This window comes from Chaetomium strumarium (genome assembly GCF_033439665.1).
Source record: "Chaetomium strumarium strain CBS 333.67 chromosome Unknown B0T15scaffold_2, whole genome shotgun sequence".
Classification (NCBI taxonomy): domain Eukaryota; kingdom Fungi; phylum Ascomycota; class Sordariomycetes; order Sordariales; family Chaetomiaceae; genus Chaetomium; species Chaetomium strumarium.
Genome location: NW_026944430.1, coordinates 4,171,341 through 4,189,766, shown reverse-complemented (window position 1 = coordinate 4,189,766; position 18,426 = coordinate 4,171,341). Strand labels below are relative to the sequence as shown.

General features: G+C 56.7%; 8 protein-coding genes across 8 annotated transcripts; 5 read left to right on the top strand and 3 right to left on the bottom strand.

Moving 5' to 3' along the window:
- Positions 1–1,700: 1,700 nt before the first annotated feature.
- B0T15DRAFT_127868 (uncharacterized protein) lies at positions 1,701–3,824 on the top strand. The gene is made up of 2 exons (XM_062861714.1): positions 1,701–1,755; positions 1,810–3,824. The coding sequence occupies exon 2, from the start codon at positions 1,838–1,840 to the stop codon at positions 3,614–3,616; it is 1,779 nt and encodes a 592-aa protein (XP_062724833.1). The 5' UTR covers positions 1,701–1,755; positions 1,810–1,837; the 3' UTR covers positions 3,617–3,824.
- Positions 3,825–4,031: 207 nt separating this feature from the next.
- B0T15DRAFT_491585 (uncharacterized protein) lies at positions 4,032–6,323 on the bottom strand (the record flags this gene model as incomplete). Its single annotated transcript, XM_062866795.1, has 1 exon — positions 4,032–6,323. One exon carries the CDS (start codon positions 6,321–6,323, stop codon positions 4,032–4,034), a length of 2,292 nt encoding a protein of 763 aa, XP_062724832.1.
- Positions 6,324–7,241: 918 nt separating this feature from the next.
- On the top strand, positions 7,242–8,315 carry B0T15DRAFT_127831 (cwf18 pre-mRNA splicing factor-domain-containing protein). The gene has a single exon (XM_062861713.1). The coding sequence runs from the start codon at positions 7,398–7,400 to the stop codon at positions 8,124–8,126; it is 729 nt and encodes a 242-aa protein (XP_062724831.1). The 5' UTR covers positions 7,242–7,397; the 3' UTR covers positions 8,127–8,315.
- On the bottom strand, positions 7,985–9,547 carry B0T15DRAFT_526025 (uncharacterized protein). The gene is made up of 2 exons (XM_062868885.1): positions 8,988–9,547; positions 7,985–8,930 (listed from the first exon to the last, which is right to left on the bottom strand). Exons 1-2 carry the CDS (start codon positions 9,251–9,253, stop codon positions 8,282–8,284), a joined length of 915 nt encoding a protein of 304 aa, XP_062724830.1. The 5' UTR covers positions 9,254–9,547; the 3' UTR covers positions 7,985–8,281.
- Positions 9,548–9,915: 368 nt separating this feature from the next.
- On the top strand, positions 9,916–10,810 carry B0T15DRAFT_127802 (uncharacterized protein). The gene is made up of 2 exons (XM_062861712.1): positions 9,916–10,278; positions 10,385–10,810. Exons 1-2 carry the CDS (start codon positions 10,099–10,101, stop codon positions 10,673–10,675), a joined length of 471 nt encoding a protein of 156 aa, XP_062724829.1. The 5' UTR covers positions 9,916–10,098; the 3' UTR covers positions 10,676–10,810.
- Positions 10,811–13,993, top strand: B0T15DRAFT_127751 (uncharacterized protein). Its single transcript, XM_062861709.1, has 6 exons — positions 10,811–10,998; positions 11,073–11,926; positions 11,981–12,310; positions 12,368–12,456; positions 12,510–12,841; positions 12,895–13,993. Exons 1-6 carry the CDS (start codon positions 10,945–10,947, stop codon positions 13,630–13,632), a joined length of 2,397 nt encoding a protein of 798 aa, XP_062724828.1. The 5' UTR covers positions 10,811–10,944; the 3' UTR covers positions 13,633–13,993.
- On the bottom strand, positions 13,994–16,158 carry B0T15DRAFT_127755 (maintenance of mitochondrial structure and function-domain-containing protein). Its single transcript, XM_062861710.1, has 4 exons — positions 15,921–16,158; positions 15,576–15,803; positions 15,468–15,486; positions 13,994–15,359 (listed from the first exon to the last, which is right to left on the bottom strand). Exons 1-4 carry the CDS (start codon positions 15,929–15,931, stop codon positions 14,355–14,357), a joined length of 1,263 nt encoding a protein of 420 aa, XP_062724827.1. The 5' UTR covers positions 15,932–16,158; the 3' UTR covers positions 13,994–14,354.
- B0T15DRAFT_127793 (uncharacterized protein) lies at positions 15,921–18,412 on the top strand. Its single transcript, XM_062861711.1, has 3 exons — positions 15,921–16,158; positions 16,229–16,948; positions 17,000–18,412. Exons 1-3 carry the CDS (start codon positions 16,010–16,012, stop codon positions 18,300–18,302), a joined length of 2,172 nt encoding a protein of 723 aa, XP_062724826.1. The 5' UTR covers positions 15,921–16,009; the 3' UTR covers positions 18,303–18,412.
- Positions 18,413–18,426: the final 14 nt, after the last annotated feature.

The window sequence follows — 18,426 nt, the reverse complement described above, 5'->3', positions numbered from 1 at the left end:
GAAGATATCCGTTCTTCAAAGATTCCTCTCTGTAAACGGTGTGCCGCGATAATCAGACCGGTGAAGAACCCAGGCTCCTCGCCGGTCATCCGCAGGTGTGCGGTGTCTCAGTCAGTATTGTTGGAATCAGGGCATCCGGACTCAGCCTACCAATAGGTACAGGCAAGACAGCCTGAAGCCATAATGGCGGAAAGCATCAAGACATGCCGTGGGCGCTGCGGCCTGTGGCGGAGCTGCGGAACGAGGGAGTAACGGGACTGCGGTGACCCGATCAGGAAACGCGGGAGGAATGTTGTGGTTGAGCGTCCTTCAGCCCCTGGCTTATCATCGCCGCCCACAACCGAGGAGTCGACGACAGCAAGACTAGCGTTTCGCGACGAGGCGACAGGGGCTTTCTGCCGGACGATATTGCTGACAATGTACCTTGGGTAGGGTAACATGTTGTTCATGGGTCTGGTTTCCATGATGGAGGAGGGGGCCAAACGTCTCCTGCTACCCTAGGATTGCCGCCATTCGCTGCCCTGGTTGTGTCACCTCGCGTAAACGGCACACAGTTCAGCTGCTTCGTTCTGACTGTGTGTTGGAAGACTTGGCGGCTTTCACGCCGCATGGCTGTCAAGCTGCCGTGGAAGCCGAAGGATCTTGACTCTTGGCTCGAGACCCGAGCGGATCTTTTCCCACCTCTCACTTATGTCGGTTCTCGTACCCTGTTTCTCGTATGCATGCGCCGCGATGGTTGCCTCTCACCAGCCTCGATCTCCAGTGATGAATCCATGAACAGCCGGGACAGCCTCCTGAGGGGTTGCGTAGGAGGGGTTCCGTTGGATTAGATCGACGAGACTCGGAGCAAGCGTGGTACATCATAGGATCGATTGACGTGTTACGCGGGTGTGCTGCAAAAGATCCCGTATGATGCAAGCGAGTGGGCGTCCTGAGTTTGTGTTGCGTTGAATAACATTGGCTCCGGTTCCGAAAGAGGTAATTGTAAATCGAGGATTGGAGGTGCAGATGGCGAATAATGTAAGGTACTGTACCTTACGCAGTAGCTAGCAGACGGGGTATGCCTGAGCTGACTGCTGGCTTTGGAACATGCAACTCGATGCAGTGTTTAGGAGACCATGGCTGCTGAGCATTACCTATAATGTCCAGGTGAACCACAGATCAACACTGACCGGATGATATACCCATGGCCAGGGATGATGCGTACCTATAGACCGGACCTGGCTCTGGGTCCCTGATACCAAGAGTTGCCTATGGGATATATTTGTAAACAAAACATAGGGGTTGATATGCTTCACCTCGATCCAGTTGATATCTCCCTCTTGAAACAATCCCCATCGTGATGGGCCCTCTACCAGTGCATGTCTGTCGAGTGAAGGGTGTAGATGGCATCCATGTGTTGCTGCAATATGGAAAGACGGCCAGGCGGCCTGGGCTGGGTCGAGTATCTCATGGAGTTTAGACTGTCGTGTCAATCAAGTTGCTCCGTTGCAGAAAGGGGGGAAACATGTGGATGGCAATTGCGGATCGAATTCATGGTGTTTCAATCTCAGAGTACCCGTCTGAAGCCAAATGTAGGAATCTACAGTGGGAACTCAGAGCAGTGGGGAGATTGAAACTTCGGTTTCGTGAGGAGTGGTATTCTGTCCTAAGTTTCGGTCCCTTGAGTTCAGAGGGTGGGAAGAAGCGGCCATTCCATCGCTCTTTCTCTAAGATTGGCAGCCTCCGTTCTGCACGAACTGCAAGAACGATCTAGTATGTACACCTGCTCCTTCCTTCACAAGCGACGTTCATTCACTCCGAGTCGAGACATTCGCACGATAATTGGCGAACCGAGATGCCTGCCATGGATACCAGTAGCACGAATTCAAGAGGCGGCCAGCGAAGTGCCTTGACGCCACCGTCAGACCGCATCCTCGACAGGAAGATCGAAAGGCGCGCACTCCCAGAAGGCTTCTCATCCAATCTCGGAAGAAAAATGCCCTCATCTGGACGCAAGGTATCAGATCGGTCAGTACGAGTCATGGTGAGACTGTTCGAAGAATCGACAGGCACTGGAGACAAACCAACACTCTGCGGGCCGAAACTGGCATCCAACACAAGCGACCGGGTCAGTCGTAGCGATGAAAAAGCAACAGACGAAAGTGGTCCCCACGGAAACGACGGCGACGACAAAACAGCCACTCGGTCAGAGCAACCGCAGCTGCAGCCCGAGCACGACCGACTGGATCATCCGAGAGAGACGACGCCCTCAAGTGGCCCCCTTGCGCAAATTGGATACCAGATTGAGGAGTACTCGTTGACACTGCTCAAGCACAAATCGTACTTCAATAACAGGCCACTGGCACGATGTCTCGATGATACTCAGCAGAACGGTGGAATTACCAAGATTCAGCGGGTTAGGAGCAGGAAGGAATTCGTCAGAAGACCGGCGACGCAGCAGAAGGAAGATGAGGCGAGCAAAAACGCCCAAATAGAGCGGGAGACGAAGGATTCCATCTCAACGGCGAGGGACAGGATACCGTCGCCTGTCGAGCAGCTAGACGACTTGATGAGCCAGCTCCTCACGTGGCGAGGATTATGCGGATCCAGCACGCCGAACTCAGCTCCGAGAAGGGATAGACGCCACCCAACAGAGATTGAGAGCTTTTGGAGCAATGTGCGCAGGCAGCTATGGGTTGACGATGACGAGATATACCAGGAGAAGCTCCTGCCGGCGCAAAGAAACTGCATGTGCGCGTCTGAGAGGAGAAACGACGGCCATACCTTGGACTTATCGACCTCCGCGCCGACTCTCCCTTTATCGTATCATCCCGTCCCGGGACCAACTCAGCTCCCTCCGCCAGTGCCAACCCGACTTCCACCCCCGGTGCCAACAGCCCCTCAACAACCGCTTCACCCGGCCACACCAGCTCCTCCAATCGATCCTTTCTCCGACCCTGACTGGGACTACCCCGCCTGGGACCAACCGTCGCCCTCGTCCGTGAGATTGAGCGTATCGGACCTAGGTGGTTTGGACACCACCAAACCCCTTTTCTATGGGCGTGTCCCCACAGAGCTGCCCACCCCGCCAGACTACAGACGACCGCTGCCTGTCCCGCCGACAAATGCCAACCACTCACGCAAACCCAGCAGCGGCCCCTGGATCCGGCCACCGACATGGCGCTCGCTGTCATCCCCGCTGGGCCCGGCTTCACCACCTCCATCGATCCCTCCACCACCTCCCCCCTCAACATATGCACCCGCAACCCAAAACCAGCACTGCGGTTACCACTACAACAGATATGGGCAACACCGAGCCTATCCCTCGGCCTCCACGGCCACCATCTCAACAACCCACAGTATTGCCGTCACCGACAACAGCAGTATCAGCAGCAGCAGGAGGACGCCAAAGACATCAACGAGCTCCACAACGACTCGCTCAACCCGCACCGGATCAGGTACAAGCACGAGCTTAGGCGCCGAGATCTCCGGTTCAGCCGCGATTCGGACAAGAGCGGCCCCAGCGCGGCCTGAAGGACGGCGCCTCACGACGGAGGAAAAGTTATCCGAGATTGACGCCTTCCTTGCTCCGGATCTTTCCCCGAGTCGGGAAGACCACGGCGGGTGGATATGAATGGGGCCTGTTGCGGTGGGCGCGTGAATGCGTGCTGTTGAAGTGGATGGGATGGGCTTTGATCTAGCGAGCACAGGAAGGTTGCTGATTCGATAATACAGTGAACAGGTGGCTCAGGCGAAACCGAGGGGTATATTTTGGGATGGCCATGGAGGTCTTCGAGACGAAGCCAAAGATGTACAGGAGGATAATAGTACAGAAATGGTACATTGAGCGATATTTGTAGCTGTCATTGGGACAAGGCCGCTGTCCCCTTGGTTTTATTCAGACTGCGCAGGCGATATCCAATCAGTCTGAAGATCGTTGTTGTCGGCGTTCGGGATGATACACGATAACCATACCCGCGCCGGCCAACAATCCTGAACTATTCCTACACCCAGGACCGCCCGAAAGTCGAGACCCTCGTTTCCCCGCGTCATTGCTGTTCTGCTTGGAAGATAAGCTCGTCGTACATCTTGAAGAAATCCGCAGTCGGCGACAGCTCCTCCTCCTTCTCCCCGGTCTTGGTCTCGGTCTCGGTCGGGGTCTCAGTCTTGCCCGCAGCGTTGGCCTCGTCTGCCGCCTTAGCCGCCGCCACAGCCGCCGCCGCCGCCGTCGGGAACTTCCCCATTCCGAGCGTATAGATCTTGCGCAGGTGCTCCTCCCGGCGGGCCTGCATCTCGGCAAGACGCTTCTGCGTCCGAAATATTTTCCACTTATGCCTGCTCATCTGGATCTGGTTGTCGGCCTCCTCCATCAGTCGCCGTGTCGGTCCATGCTTGGACAGGATGGACATCTGGCGCTGGGTGCTCTCGTCGGCCTTGTAGCCGAGCTTCTCGAACTGGACGAGCGTCTCTACGGCGAGCTGGTTCTCGCGCGTGGCCGTGTAGCCCGCGATCAGCGTGTTCCAGGTGACCTTGTTTGGTTCGACGCCGTGCTGGCGCATCAGCTCGAAGATGCGCCAGCTCTGGCGCACGCGCCTCTCCCTGAAGAACCCGGCCAGGATGGCATTCCACGTGTGGACGCTGGGTAGAGGATGGACAAAGGGGCCTTCGGTGGAGCGATGGGAACGACTGTTCTTGCGCCGACGTCTTCGGCGGGCCTTAGCGTGTCGGCCTTGAACGGTCTGCGAGTGCTCCTCCGATGGGTCACTCATTTTCCCGGAAGCGGTGGCTGCCCCAGCGTCCCGGAGCATGTCGTTGAGAATATCGGCCGCCACTTTGAGTAAGCCCGGGTGGTCCGTGACCGCCTTGATGATAACGTCATAGGGTTGCGTGCTGTCGCGGAGAAGCTCAAGGACGTAAGGGTCGCCATCCTTGAGCAGTGTGCGGAAATGCGCGTAGAAGTTGACGAGCAAGGATGCATTGGACAAACCCTTGACATAACCGTGGAGCATGATGCGCAACGTGTCAGCACCAGGGTTGACGAGCTTTCTTTTCCTACGGGCCGGTAGTTTGTCCATGACTACGGCCAGTTTCGCCCTCCAGTCCCATGGGTAAGTTGTATCGAAAGGGGTGAGCAGGTGAGACGGAAGCAGTTTATCGAGGGGTTCCAACTTGAAAAACTTCTTGTAGATCTGGAGCATGAAGTCGAACGCGGGTACGGTCCGCGGTCGCGGGACCTTTTTCTCAATGCATTCCTGGGTGGCGACTGTAAGGACGGCGGAGAGAACTTCGTTCCATATGTAGCGTGATTGCAGGACTTCCGCTGGAGCGTCCAAGATGACTCGCATAATCGATTCGATGCTGCCCGCGCGCTTGGCGGCGTTAAGGAGAAGAAGGTAGGGACGCACGTCCGGCTTGTTTCCTTGCTCGAGCATGTGATGGTACAAGTTCCAGGCTGCGTCCAGATCGCCGGTCGAACAGATGGCCTGAAGCATGGCGGTCTGTGTTATGTGATTCAGGGGGATGCCGATGTCAATAAGACGCTTGAACCTGGTATTCAGTAACTGCAGAGTGAACGGCGACCCTTCACCGCTGTGCTTCCACCCTTCAGGCACTGAGACGATAGCGGTGGCCAATTCGGCGAAACGACGTTGGAAGTTCGGGTCGTCCAGCTTTACCCATTGATAGACGCGGCCGCCTCCAAGGGTGATAAACCTCAAGAACCTTGTCCCCTTCTTCCCTGTCGGCCGGCGCCGTGAGGACCCCATTCGACGGCTCTTCACTATCATCTTCTCCAGGATCCTGAGTGCTGCCCCCTTGCCCTTAGGATCACGCGCGAGGCGGCTAGCGAATTTGAACTGTGTATTCCAGTCAAAAGGGTGGTACTTGGAGAAAAGCACCCAATGTAGCCTTTTCACCAACGGGGCTGGGCTGACTGAAGCCACCCGACCGAGAAGCCACTGCGGGAATGTGAAATACCTTGGCGGGAAAGGTCCGAGAATATCCAGGAGCAGCCGCGCAATCGCAAGCTGACGCTCCTCCTGTTCACGAGCCGGTAGCAGCGAAGCGCGCTCGAATAAGTAGCAGATAGTGTCCACCACAAACTCGGCTGGTGTGATGTGCAGGTCGATAGTGGCAAGCAGGAGCTCTGGGGTCCTTTCCGGGTAGAAGTGCATGGCAGACAATATCATATTCTCCCAGTCGCGCTTGCGCTGCCACAATCTTTTCCCGCCGAACCAAGCAGCTCTCATGGACTCCACGCTGTTGCATTGCAGGAGGAGCTTCAAATCCTCCATACCCTCTCCCTTGAAGTGCTCGGTCTCGCCAGTCTGGCCATGTTTCATCCGATACCAAAGGACCCGGAGTTTATGATCCCATTCTCGATGCGCTTGCCTAACCTCGAAGGGGATATTCTTGGTGATCTCCTCGACAGGCTGCCCTGGCTGTAAATGCCTTCTTTTGAGCCGCTCTCTCATCCGGTGGAGACTCGAAGGCTGGATCCATCTTTCGCGTCCGCCAATTCTTCGGCCACGTCGGTCTCGCGGAGCCATCTTAAGTAGTGGATCAAGCGCCGGCTTGCCACTTTGAGTTCGGTCCGTCCATCGCGATATGGGGCGGATCTTTTTTGCCTTGGCCCTCCGTCTCTTATACCTCCACCATGGACCAGGACGAGACGCACCAGCAAATCTCGCGTTGGTCTTTTCTCTCTCATACGTTTGCTGTCGACTAGGAGGAGGAGCAGTCGTATCCACGGATGTGTTAGCAACTTCCGCTATGGTGCTAGGACCGTCAGGCGTCTTTTTCGGATCGGCATGAGGAGCAGACGCATCTGCCGGTGCGCCAGTGACTTCTATCGGGTTGGTTGTGGAACTCCTAGCAGAAGACGTTTGAAGAGTCCTGATGTGTCTGAAAACCTGCGTCGCTTGTGTTCCGATAGGCCATCGGGCGGGCCGAGCGAATGCTGCACATGCCCAGCAGACTTGCCTGGCTTGACGTATGATCATGTCGACGCAAGGCTCGCCTGAGAGCGGCCGGTCTCACTCCGGGGAGTGGATGGGAACCGTGTCCGATGAGGGTGGCGCGTTTTGGCGGACGGTGATACCGGGCATCTGGGCTTGTCGAGAAATTTCCCGCCTGGCAATGGAATGAAACAAAGGAGGAATTACAGAATACAGAATTTACCTTACGCGCTATCCACTTTTAGCTGTTGCCGTTACGCAGTTACGCGTACCGAAAAATACCGAATATTACACAGCGGTGCTTGTCTCTTGAAACTCAGGACATACGGAATAGTACACAGTAAGTAGTAGTGCTAGTAGCTTCCAGTTACCACAGACCACCCAACGCCCATTGAAGTTCTCCAACTAAACAGACAAAAAGGAAGCGGAAAAGGAAAACGAGCTATCATACGTCCAACAATGTCATCCCACGCGGTTCTCAGCGCGGCAGCAGACGACCGCAAAGCACGCCTTGCCAAGCTCAAGTCGCTCAAGCGCAAGCAGCCGACGGAGGAAGATCCAGAAGAGCCAACAAACACTGCACCTCGGGACGTCTCTCCCAGCGACCTCAACACAAATAACAACAACCAAGATGAACCCTCCACGGGGACCGCACCCCCGACAAAAGACGTAGCCCGCCTGCACCTTTCCGGCCGGAACTACGACTTCGAGACCAAAGGTCCCAAGCTAGGCTTCGAGGCACCGCCGACGCTCACCCTCGACAAGCCGACGCTCGAAGAGAAGGCGCAGGACCTCGAGGAGGAATCCAAGCGACAGGCGGCGATCGACGCGCAGAACGACAAGGGCATCGACCTGCTCAAGCTGCAGCCGAAGAAGCCCAACTGGGACCTGAAGCGGGAACTGAATCTCAAGATGGAGGCGCTGAACGTGCAGACCGAGAACGCCATCGCGCGGCTGGTGAGGGAGAGGCTGGCGGAGAAGAAGGCCGCCGCGGAGGCGGCGCGTGCACAGAATGGGCCGCCAAGTCGAGAGGGGGCGGAACAAGGGGAAGGTGAGGGGGATGCTGCAGCCGAGGGGATGCTGGATGGGGCGGCGATCGTGGAGGGGATGCGATTACGAGAACGGGAAGAGGAGGAGGATGCTCGAAGGGAGAGGGAGGCGGAGGCGGAGGAGTTTGGGATAGCTTGATGAGTGGCTTTGGGCTACTGTGGTAGACAATTGTTATGGGTATTGCTTGTCACGGGTTTGGTTGCCGGTTTGTCTGGTTTACGTTGTTGTTGCCCGATGGTCTGCTAACTACATGGGTTCCTAGAAGAGTATGTAATTGATACCCGGTTTCCTCTCTACCGTCCTCCCCTGTTCATGGCTTGCGTGAGTGCTAACCTCTTGCTGAAGGGGCTCAGGCTTCTCTCTCTTGGAGGAGACGGCTGTCGCGGCGGTGGCGGTGGGCTTCCATACCCGTGCTCGTCCCTATCCCGATATCGCCCTTCTCCGCGTCTGTCTTCCCTATCCTCTCGTCTCACCGGAGATCTCGATCTGGAGCGAGCACGCCTCACAGAGGAGTCCCTCACACGAACATCGGCCTCGGGAGAGTCATGACGCCTAGGACCGTGGCTGCTGCGCTCATATCGCCGTGGAGGGGACGGGGATCGGCGTGGCGAAGCAGAGCGCAGCGGGTGGGAGGACCGACCCTGATAGCCGCGATCTGGACTCGTTGAGAGATCTCGAGAGTAGCGACGACCATGGGAACCCCGAGGTGAAGGACTCCGAGAATGTCGCCGTCTCTCTCTCCGCGGCGGACTCGCGCTCCGTCTTGGCGCTGGGGATGGGGATCGAGTAGTAGAGATACTGGAGACCGAATCGTAAGACGGAGACCTATTCCGCCTGGGCGGCGGGGAATCCGACGAAGCAGCTTCTTCATCCGCCTCGCGCTGCCGTTTCCGTGCCCTCTCGGCCTCCCGTTTAGCCAGCTCCTCATCGGCTATCCCTTTCCTTGTGGCAAATCGTGTCAGCATGGGTTTGTTTCTGTAGTCCAGATTTGTAACCTACTTTTCCTGTAACACATTTGGTGTCTCGCTTGACAGTTTGGGAAGGAGTTTGGGATTGAATAGCTGCTGTGTGCGAGACGGCCTGGCAGCATAAGGCCGTTCCTGTGGTGTTGCCTTGCACTCATACGAGTAGTGACGTTCTGCGATAGTCAGCGAGGAACACGTACCACGAGTGAAGGAACACATATCTCGTTTCAGGCATTTCTGGCATTGTACATTCGTTGGTGTGGTTTTGGACGGCCCGCTCCGGCCCCGATAGGGATGCATTCTAAATCTAGATTTGATCCTCTGCGCGCTTGTTGTTGTAGCTCGGACAGTCTCTCGAAGCACACTGCGCTCGGGGTGAAATGAGCACCAGATGCAGCAGTTGTGTTGACCTGCAGATAGGAATTGTGATTGTCAGTTGATTTCCGCTCACTGACGGGCTGTAAGACTGCCAGCTTCGGGAGATCTGCATTTAGCATCCAGGTGAAATCGTCGCGAAGATGGCGAGTTGTTTGTTCGCAGAATCACAGTTCCGCCTTTCGAAATACTACATAATACGGTACGGTAAAGAAAGTTGTGTACGGAAAGTGTCCTTGAGTAAGACTGTAAGAGAGCAAGTATCCCGGTCACCGCCTTTTTTTCTTACTTCCTCGTGGCAGAATTGGTGTGGGGTTGCCTTCTCCTTGATCGATAGGGAAACTGAGCGCATGATACACAGCGCCCTCCGTCAGTGAGATTTCCAGGCCGTCTGATGAAACCATCTGTTGATTTCCTACGTTATACGGCAAAGAAGGCGCCGGTACGTATTGACCCCAAGTACTGGCAATTTCACCACCAGAAGCGTTGAGCTCATGGCATGGTTTGCGTGTTTCTAGCTTGTTAGGTATGTTAGGTACTAGTACTCCGTAGTGAGCTGCCAGGCGCGAGGTGTCCTGTTATGTGCTCCCGTTCTGGTACCTAGGTGAAGAGCACGCAGAATGTTCTATCGCTTCAAACTTGAACCACCGCAGGCCGAAAGTTTATCCAGGCCTTTGGAGAATCATGCACAACAACTTCAGGGTGTTCCTGCAAGACAGCAGTCTGTCCAATCTCATTGAGGTGTTTGTGAGCCGCCTTCCGCATGAGCCATGCTCACCCGGTGCCACCACATAGCATTCGAGCATCTGCATTGTCGGCACTTGGAACCGGAAGATAATGCATTTTTTAAGACGTCCAGTTTCCAACCTTCTCTGCTCTCCTGGACCCTTTGCTTTGCGGGCAGTCTCGTTGCTTGCTGGACTGTCCCCAAGGAGGTTCTGCAACAAAAGGCAGGTCAGGACAGGAAATCCAATGGCCGGGGGTGGGGCTTCAACACCGATCTCCGTTCTCCACTGCCTGTCCGTGTTCACTGCGCTGACTGCAGCTAATAATAAGGCCCTCCTACACAGTACATATAAGTGGCACCGGCTGGGCAGCCTGCTCGCCAGAATTTCTGGTCCGACCATTTCCAAGTCCTCCACCGCACTAGAATATCGCACCCCTCCTTTGCTTAGGAGATCCGCCTCTCTTCATAAACCGCCAATTGCGGCAACTCACTTTCGCATCCGAACAGGAACGCTCAAACAACAGCTGCCGTCGGGTTTGCCATTTTGTGCACCACCAGCAGACCACCCATCGAGGCAGCAGCTCCTTGTTGTGCGTGCTCCATGCAATTCGTTGCACTGAAGGAAACCACAGAGTTGCCCGATTCTGCGTCTAACCTCCCCACCATGATTACCTGCACTCTTCCTTCGGTTTGGACAGCCCTGCTCCGTTTTATCTCTTGATTTATTCTTGGAACGATCGTTCGGTGCCATCTGGGCCACAATCAAACTCGGGCATCCCTCCCCGCTCGCTCGACTCGCGACCGTCACAACTTCCCTCTTGTCCCTCGTTATCGATATCAGGCGGATTGCAAGGCACTTGGTGTTCCTAGTGATATCAGAGCCGCAAGCATGGCGGCAGTCCCCACCATGGCCAACGATGCCGGGAAGATGTCGTTTGCAAGGGTAAGCCACCACACATGCAACCAAGTCTCGGCCTTCATCTGGAGCACTCCATCTGACATATGTCTCCTCGATAGGTTGCTGCTGCATCCTCGTTCAAAGGCTCCAAGTCCACTACCACTATTTCTAGAATGCCAAACTCGACCCCTGCCAGAGGCAGGAAAGATGACACTGCACATACCCCAGGGGTCACTGCTGGCCCGACCTCTGCCGCTTTGCCCGCAGGCACCTCAACCGGCCCCGGCCCTTCTTCGGATTCGCAGCAAACGTCAAAACGTGAGCAATTCGACGATGCTAAGATTGTCGATGGAATCAAGGACCTTAAGCTCGAGACAACGTCGTCGCCGAACCTTGTCGTGAACGGTTCTCTATCTGGCGGGACCGAGAAGTCGGTCAAAGCGGGCAACAGCCAGACTCCGTCAGATGAGACGTCCCAGCGAGCCGATTCCAGTTCTGAGCTGGGAACCAAGCCCCCGAGCCTGGATGGTAAGAGCATCACGTCGGGGACCACCTTCGCCCTGGACGAGAAGGAATCGCTTCGCCCGGATGATAGCGCTAGCGTCAAGGCTGCGGCCGAGGATGACGACTCATTCTCGATTCGTGGTTCATACATTGCTGGGTCTCGCATGGGCTCGGACGTCGCCGCCCGCATGCACCGTATCCAGATCGGGGATATGCCACCACGAGCTCTTCCAGCCCATCATCTCTTGGCTGGGAACAAGAGCCAGGGCGTGGTAACACCGCAGAGCGGCGCTTCCGACAAGCAGGCAGTTGCAGAGCCCAAAGTTTCGCCCCCCGACGTTCTGGCACCCAATGCGTTCTATAGCCAGAGTCCGGACGACAAGTTACTCGAGGCCATGCAGTCTCCCAAAGACCGCATCTTCTTGCTGAGGTTGGAGCAGCAGGTGATCGAATTTGTGCAGGACTCGAAGTAGGCTCACTTCCGTCACTTTCAGCGGGCCGTTTGCTGACTTTACCCTCACAGAGAGCCGTACATGGACTTGCCTCCGAGCAACTCATTTTGCAGAATGTTGACCCACAAGTTGGCCGATTACTACCACATGACGCACTCATACGAGGCAGCTGCTGGCGCAGTACGCATCTTCAGAACACCTTTCTGCAGGATACCTCCGTCGTTGTCGAGTATCGCGGCAAGCACACCGAGCAGCAGTTCCCCTGCGCCGGTCGTGCTACCGCGAAAGATCATGCGGCGCGGGGAGGAAGGAGAGCTAGGCACCCTGAGTGCAGGTCCCTCTAAGCCAACCTCGGAAGACGGCAGCGACTCTAAGGAGAAAGCCGTCGCCGCCAAGGAGAAGTACGTTCGAAACTGATTCTTACATAAGGTCCATCCGCGTTAACTTTTCGTCTACAGACTTACCAGAGAAGAGCGTGAGGAGGCGTACAACAGAGCTAGGCAGCGGATCTTTGGGAGCGTTGAAAAGACGGAAAATTCGAACCAGGGTAGGTCTGCCGTGGATTCCCCCATATTCGGTCCTAACAATGGTGGACCGCAGAGAACGAAGACGGTAACGGCGTATCTCGCGCCAGCTCTGTATCAGCCAAAGATAGGACGAACGGTGGCAAGAGGAAACCGAACAAGCAACGCAGAGACGACGAAGGCTTTGAATCGCGTTCTCAGTACGTTGCTTGGTGCGCTCCTCAGCATCCGACTTGGGGACCCGCCGCTCCCCAATATTACCCCGTGAACGCGGCTCCGTTCAGCGCGCAGTTTCAGCAGCAGCCATATCCACAGTCACCGCAGCCGGTTTACGCACCCACCCAGCCGTATACGCCGCAGATGATGCCTAACACTGCGTTCACTGCGCAATACAGCGGGATTCCAACCGTAAGTTCCACCCTACACTGTCCTTGAAGTACCCTCTCCTAATCCGGTTGCAGTACCCACAGCCGCCTATGCCGCAGCCAGTGCCACAGCCGGTGCCGGTGCCGCAGACGGTGCCTCCCCCACCGCAGCAGGGTTACCGCACTCCAAACCCCCCAATGGCCGCGCCGTACGGAAGTCCGGTGCCAAGTGTTCCTCAGCCCGCGTGGCCGGCGCAGCAAAGCTTCGGTCAGAATACGTATCCGCCGAGAGCGAGTCCGGTGGTGCCAGCGGGAATCCCTTATGCTTATGGACAGCTCCCCGCGAACGCGAACCCAAACGACCCGAAAAGTCAACATCCCATCCCGGGCAGTTACAACCGTCAGGCCTTCAATCCCAAAACGCAATCATTCGTTCCCGCCAACGGACTCCCGATGCAGCCTGGACCACCCCCACCGCCGACTGGCCCTTACGGAGGGTCAAGTCCTCGCCACGGGAGTCCGCAGTTCAACTCGCCGCACATGGGCTACAGTGGGTTCCAGCAACCGATGCCACAGCCGGGTTTTGTGCCTGCGCCGGGCCCATACAGCATGACAAGGCAGGGTTCTAACAATTCGATCCCGCCGTATCACGTAGTGCAGCAGGGTCCCCATGTGCCGGCGCCTCACGGGCCACAGCATATGCCTCCTCCGAGCGGTCCCATGCACATGGCAAACAAGCCTGGCGGGCCCTCGGGACCGGGCCCGAACCAGGCGTTTAGTCATCTACCAACCTACGGCAACCCTGCGACGTTGCCGCATAAGCCTTCTGCTTAGGAGTCGGAGCATCAGGCGGTGTCGGGAGTCAAACAAATACTGGATCATAGGCGCAATAGGTTGGGAGCATGTATCGCGGCGTTTTGGGAGTAGGAAGGTTGGTGTTTGTTGGAGAAAAGCTGCGCTAGAACACGCACTCTCTGCTCATTTTAAGGGTCAATGATAAAAGAAGGCGGCCGGGGTGGGCAGTTCTGCTATGTATCCAGCATCGAACTTGCGGCCACACATTCAAGATTAATGCGGATATAGCTCGGATCACGACAGAACCAGACTTATAGATGTGCCGAATATAAATTACGGGAGGATGTTATCAATTTCATGGTCAAGCAAGCCTCATTCCACCTCGTGAGCTTATATGCCTTGGTTCGGTCTCTCTTCTATCCGTATAGCTAGCCCCAAACGCCATGGTACATGATCACTTTTTTGTCCCGAAACAGGCCATTTTGCCTGGGAAGATCTCTTAAGACTTCCAAGAGACCACGGCACCGCAAATGCTTGACTTTCCCTTTGGCATGTGGACCAATGTTGCCCGCCAACCTGTTGAACTGGCCGAGTGAAACACGCGGCTTTTATCTCCCGTCAAGTTCCTCGGCTTCCGATCACACGAAACCAGGTTCATATCCTTTCGAACCCCGGAACCCGAATATTTGCGGACAGAACTCCGCCGTAAGAGCAGAGAAGTTGAAAGAAACAAGCAAAGATGCCCTTTATTCTGTCTCCGTCTACTCGCCATTTTCCCTCGGCTCCCTTTGCTGGCCACCGCCCCTACCACCACCGCCGCCGCCACGCCCGCCCGTCCGCTTACCCCCTCTCCCGCCGGCACCACCACCAGACCGACCGCCCTCCTGCTTGCCGCCTTCCTCACCCTCCTTTCCGCCCTCCTTGCCGGCCTCCTTCTCCCCGGCCGCTAGCGGCGCCGTGGCCAGCCGCTGGGCGAGGTCGATCTGCGTGCGGATCGTGTTGGCGAGGTAGCTGACCATGAGCACGTCTTGGATGTGGTTGTTGAAGTCGTGCTCGATCTGCGTGCTCGACACCTTGGGCGCCAGCGACAGCGCGTTCATCAGGAACTGGCCCAGCGCATGGCTGCCGTCGCGCTCCTCGTCGAGCACCTCGCCCACGTAGTTGGACACGCGGTCCAGGAGGTCCGAGACGGTCTCGAGCGCCTGCGCGAGCGATTCGATGTCGGACACCACGGGCGCCGACCTGGTCTCGCTCTCGGCCGCGGCGGAGACGACTCCGAGCGCGGCGCGCTCCGCGTCGGTGAAGAGCAGCTTGTGCGGCACCTCCACGAACAGGCACGACTCGGCGGCCCGGTCCGGGGAGACGGCCACGGGCGCCGAGATGTAGGTCTTGGTCTCGATGGCCGAGCCCGGCTCCGTCGAGATGGTCAGGTGCACGGCCGGGTGCGGGAACGTGCCGGTTTCGGGGGAGGCGAAGAAGTTCTGGATGAGGGCGGAGAAGCTGTTGAGCTCGTGCGAGGTCGTGTACCACCCGAGCAGGGTCTCGCGCGGCGAGGCCCGGAGGGTGAGGGCGAGCATGTTCTTCTGGTACTCGACGTCGACCTCGACCTGGTCCTCGTTCTCGGTGTGCGGGATCGCGAAAGTGCTCCGCACCTCGACCTCGCTGCCATCCTCGCTGCGCGTGCCGACCAGCGCTCCGATCACTCTTGTCGATTGTGTGTCCCGGATATCGCGACGGACGGCGTGGTCGATGACTGAGAAGACGGCCTAGAATAGCAGGACATTGTTAAAGTCATAACTATAAGGGACTACAAGGTGGGCAAGTCTTTCTTGGGATGTCGTGGTGTAATGGGAGGTAAGGAGGGGCCGGCATACTTGGGGCTGGATGTTCACGGTAAGCGGGGCACTACCGGCGGCAAATCCCACGGCGGTGGGCGCCAGGGGCCGGGCCAGGTGGACAAAGTGCTCCTGCTCGACAGCCATGGTGTTGAATGCTCCTGTTCCTTGTGCTGTGATGTAGATGTGGTTGTAGTGCCCCGGTCGCAGAAAATTGGCGGCAGCTGATGGAGTAGGAACAGGGAGTTGGGGCGGGTCGCGGATGTCGGGCAAAGTCGTCGCAGGCAAACCGGAGCCTCTTTTCTTTGAGCGCTCGTTCCGGAGTTGGACCTCGAATTTTGGTTTTGCAGCGGATGCGGGACCTGGTTGTGCGCGCTAAGATAAGATGGCTGATAAGAAAGGTGGCATGCAAGGCTGCTGCCGTCCGCCTGATCTGCAGGTCTTGGCGACCAGGGTTGTGTGGCTGCATACCCGCAAGGCTGAGGAACTCACTCATTCGACATTTTTCAAGCGCCTGTCGACTTCGTGAGATTTACAAACAAGCACACTCTTTACGAGATTCGTTGGATAACCGTAATACAATGGCACTCGGAGGTCGTGCCGGATTTCGTGGAGGATCTAGGGGGAGAGGCGCGTCTCGTGGGAGGGGAAGAGGAAGAGGGAGAGGGAAAGCTGTGGCGCAACAACCGCGGAGTGCCCGTTTTGATAACGCACGGTTGGCTGAAAAGGAGTACGTATATTCATGATCCATTTTGGCGGGTGTTTCATTTTTATCCTTTGTTCTTATGCTGACCGAACAGTGAATCTGGGAGCGAGGTCGGGATTGCCTCCGAAGCGGAATCAGATGTCATGGAAGTGGACTCGGATGAGGAGGATGAGGAGCAAGCCAAGCAGCCTGCTCAGCCCTACATGAGTCTGATGCGTAGTCTGGTTGAAAGTGCTCCTCACAAGGCAAAGCGGCGAAAGCTGGATCATACAGCGTCTGAGCACAAGGAGACCTCTGAAGCACAACCGGCGCCAGAACCCGTCGAGGATGAGGAGAATGCGGAGGACCGGGATATCGACTTAGTCGAGGAGCCAGAAGAAGATCCTGCGGCTGCACCACCTGAGGACTTGTTCGATGAGGACGATGACCTGGACAGCTCGGATCCGTTTGAAGTGCACTTTGCCGACCCCAAGGACGAGGAGTTGCAGCCCAAACTAAAGGCAATCCAGACGGGCAAGTGGCGTACAGAACGGATAGTAACCAAATCGACAAGAGTCTTCCTCAACACTCCCGACACTGGCGATGGTGAAGGGAAGTCATTGCCGGCAACGATGTCCGCCCTCTCAGATCTCAAGCTCAAGAAGAGATTGCAAGAGACTATGGCTTCAAAGCATCCCAAGTTCGACCAGGTCGAGCAGACAATAGCGCCACACCTATTCAACTACCAGGATCTCCTCTACTGCAACCGAACAGTCTCTGGCTCTCAGGGCATCAGACGAATGGCCTGTCTGCATGCTCTCAACCACATTTACAAGTACGCACAACCACGAAAGGATTGCCGAGAGTAATACGCTAACTGAAACAGAACACGCGACCGGGTCATCAAAAACAACGCCAGGCTAGCCAGAACCGAGAACGATGAGGACTTGGAGCTGAGAGACCAGGGTTTTACACGCCCCAAGGTGCTTATGATCCTTCCGACGAGGCAATCCTGCGTCAGAATGGTCGACATGATGGTCTCCATCTGCCGGCCGGATCAGCAGGAGAACAGAAAGCGTTTCGAGGACGGATACGTCGACAAGCAATCCAAGTTCTCAGACGGCAAGCCCGACGATTTCAAGGACCTCTTCTCGGGCAACGACGACGACATGTTCCGGTTAGGCATCAAGTTCACTCGCAAGACGATGAAATACTTCTCGCAATTTTACAACTCGGACATCATCCTCGCCAGCCCGCTGGGTCTCCGCATGGCGATCGGCTCAGAAGAGGAGAAGAAACTCGACTTTGACTTCCTCAGCTCGATCGAGCTGGTGGTCGTCGACCAGGCAGACGCCCTCCTGATGCAGAACTGGGAGCATGTCGAGTTCATCTTTGAGCATCTCAACGTCCAGCCCAAGGACGCACACGGCTGTGACTTCAGCCGCGTCCGGAGCTGGTACCTCGACGACCAAGCCAGATACTTCCGCCAGACCGCCATCTTCAGCGCCTTCAACACGCCTGAGCTGGCCGAGCTGCTGCGCGCGCACTGTCACAACTGGGCCGGGAAGGCGCGCCTGCAACAGGAATGCCCGGGCGTGATCCAGTACCTGGGCGTGAAGGCGCGCCAGACGTTCAGCCGCTTCGAAGCGACCTCGATCGCGGCCGACCCGGACGCGCGGTTTGCCTACTTCACCAAGGCCATCGTGCCGATGCTAACCAAACACAAAGCGCGCGACGCGGGCGGCACGCTCATCTTCATCCCGTCCTATCTCGACTTCGTCCGCGTGCGCAACTACTTTGCGAACAACCCGACGGTGGCGAACGTCAGCTTCGGGACCATCTGCGAATACGCCGACGTGCCCGAGGCGTCGCGCGCACGGTCGCACTTCCTGAACGGCCGCCACAAGGTGCTGCTGTACACCGAGCGCGCGCACCACTTCCGGCGGTACCAGATCAAGGGCGTCAAGCGGGTCGTCATGTACGGGCTGCCGGACAACCCGCTGTTTTACCGCGAGATTGCGGGCGGGTATCTGCAGAAGAGCGAGCAGGCGCTGCTGTTGGAGCACGGGCAGGGTGTGGTGAGAGTGATGTTCTCCAAGTACGATGTGATGAAGCTGGAGAGGATCGTGGGAACGACGAGGGTGGGCAAAATGATTCACGAGCAGGGCGATACCTTTGACTTTGTCTAGTTAGAGATTGTGGCGAAGAGTTCAACTTGGATATACAGTGGCGCATCGTTTCCCTTGACGCCCCGGAAAAACCCAAGAACAAGACAAGTCCATGCTCCCATAATGTACAACATACATTACATGA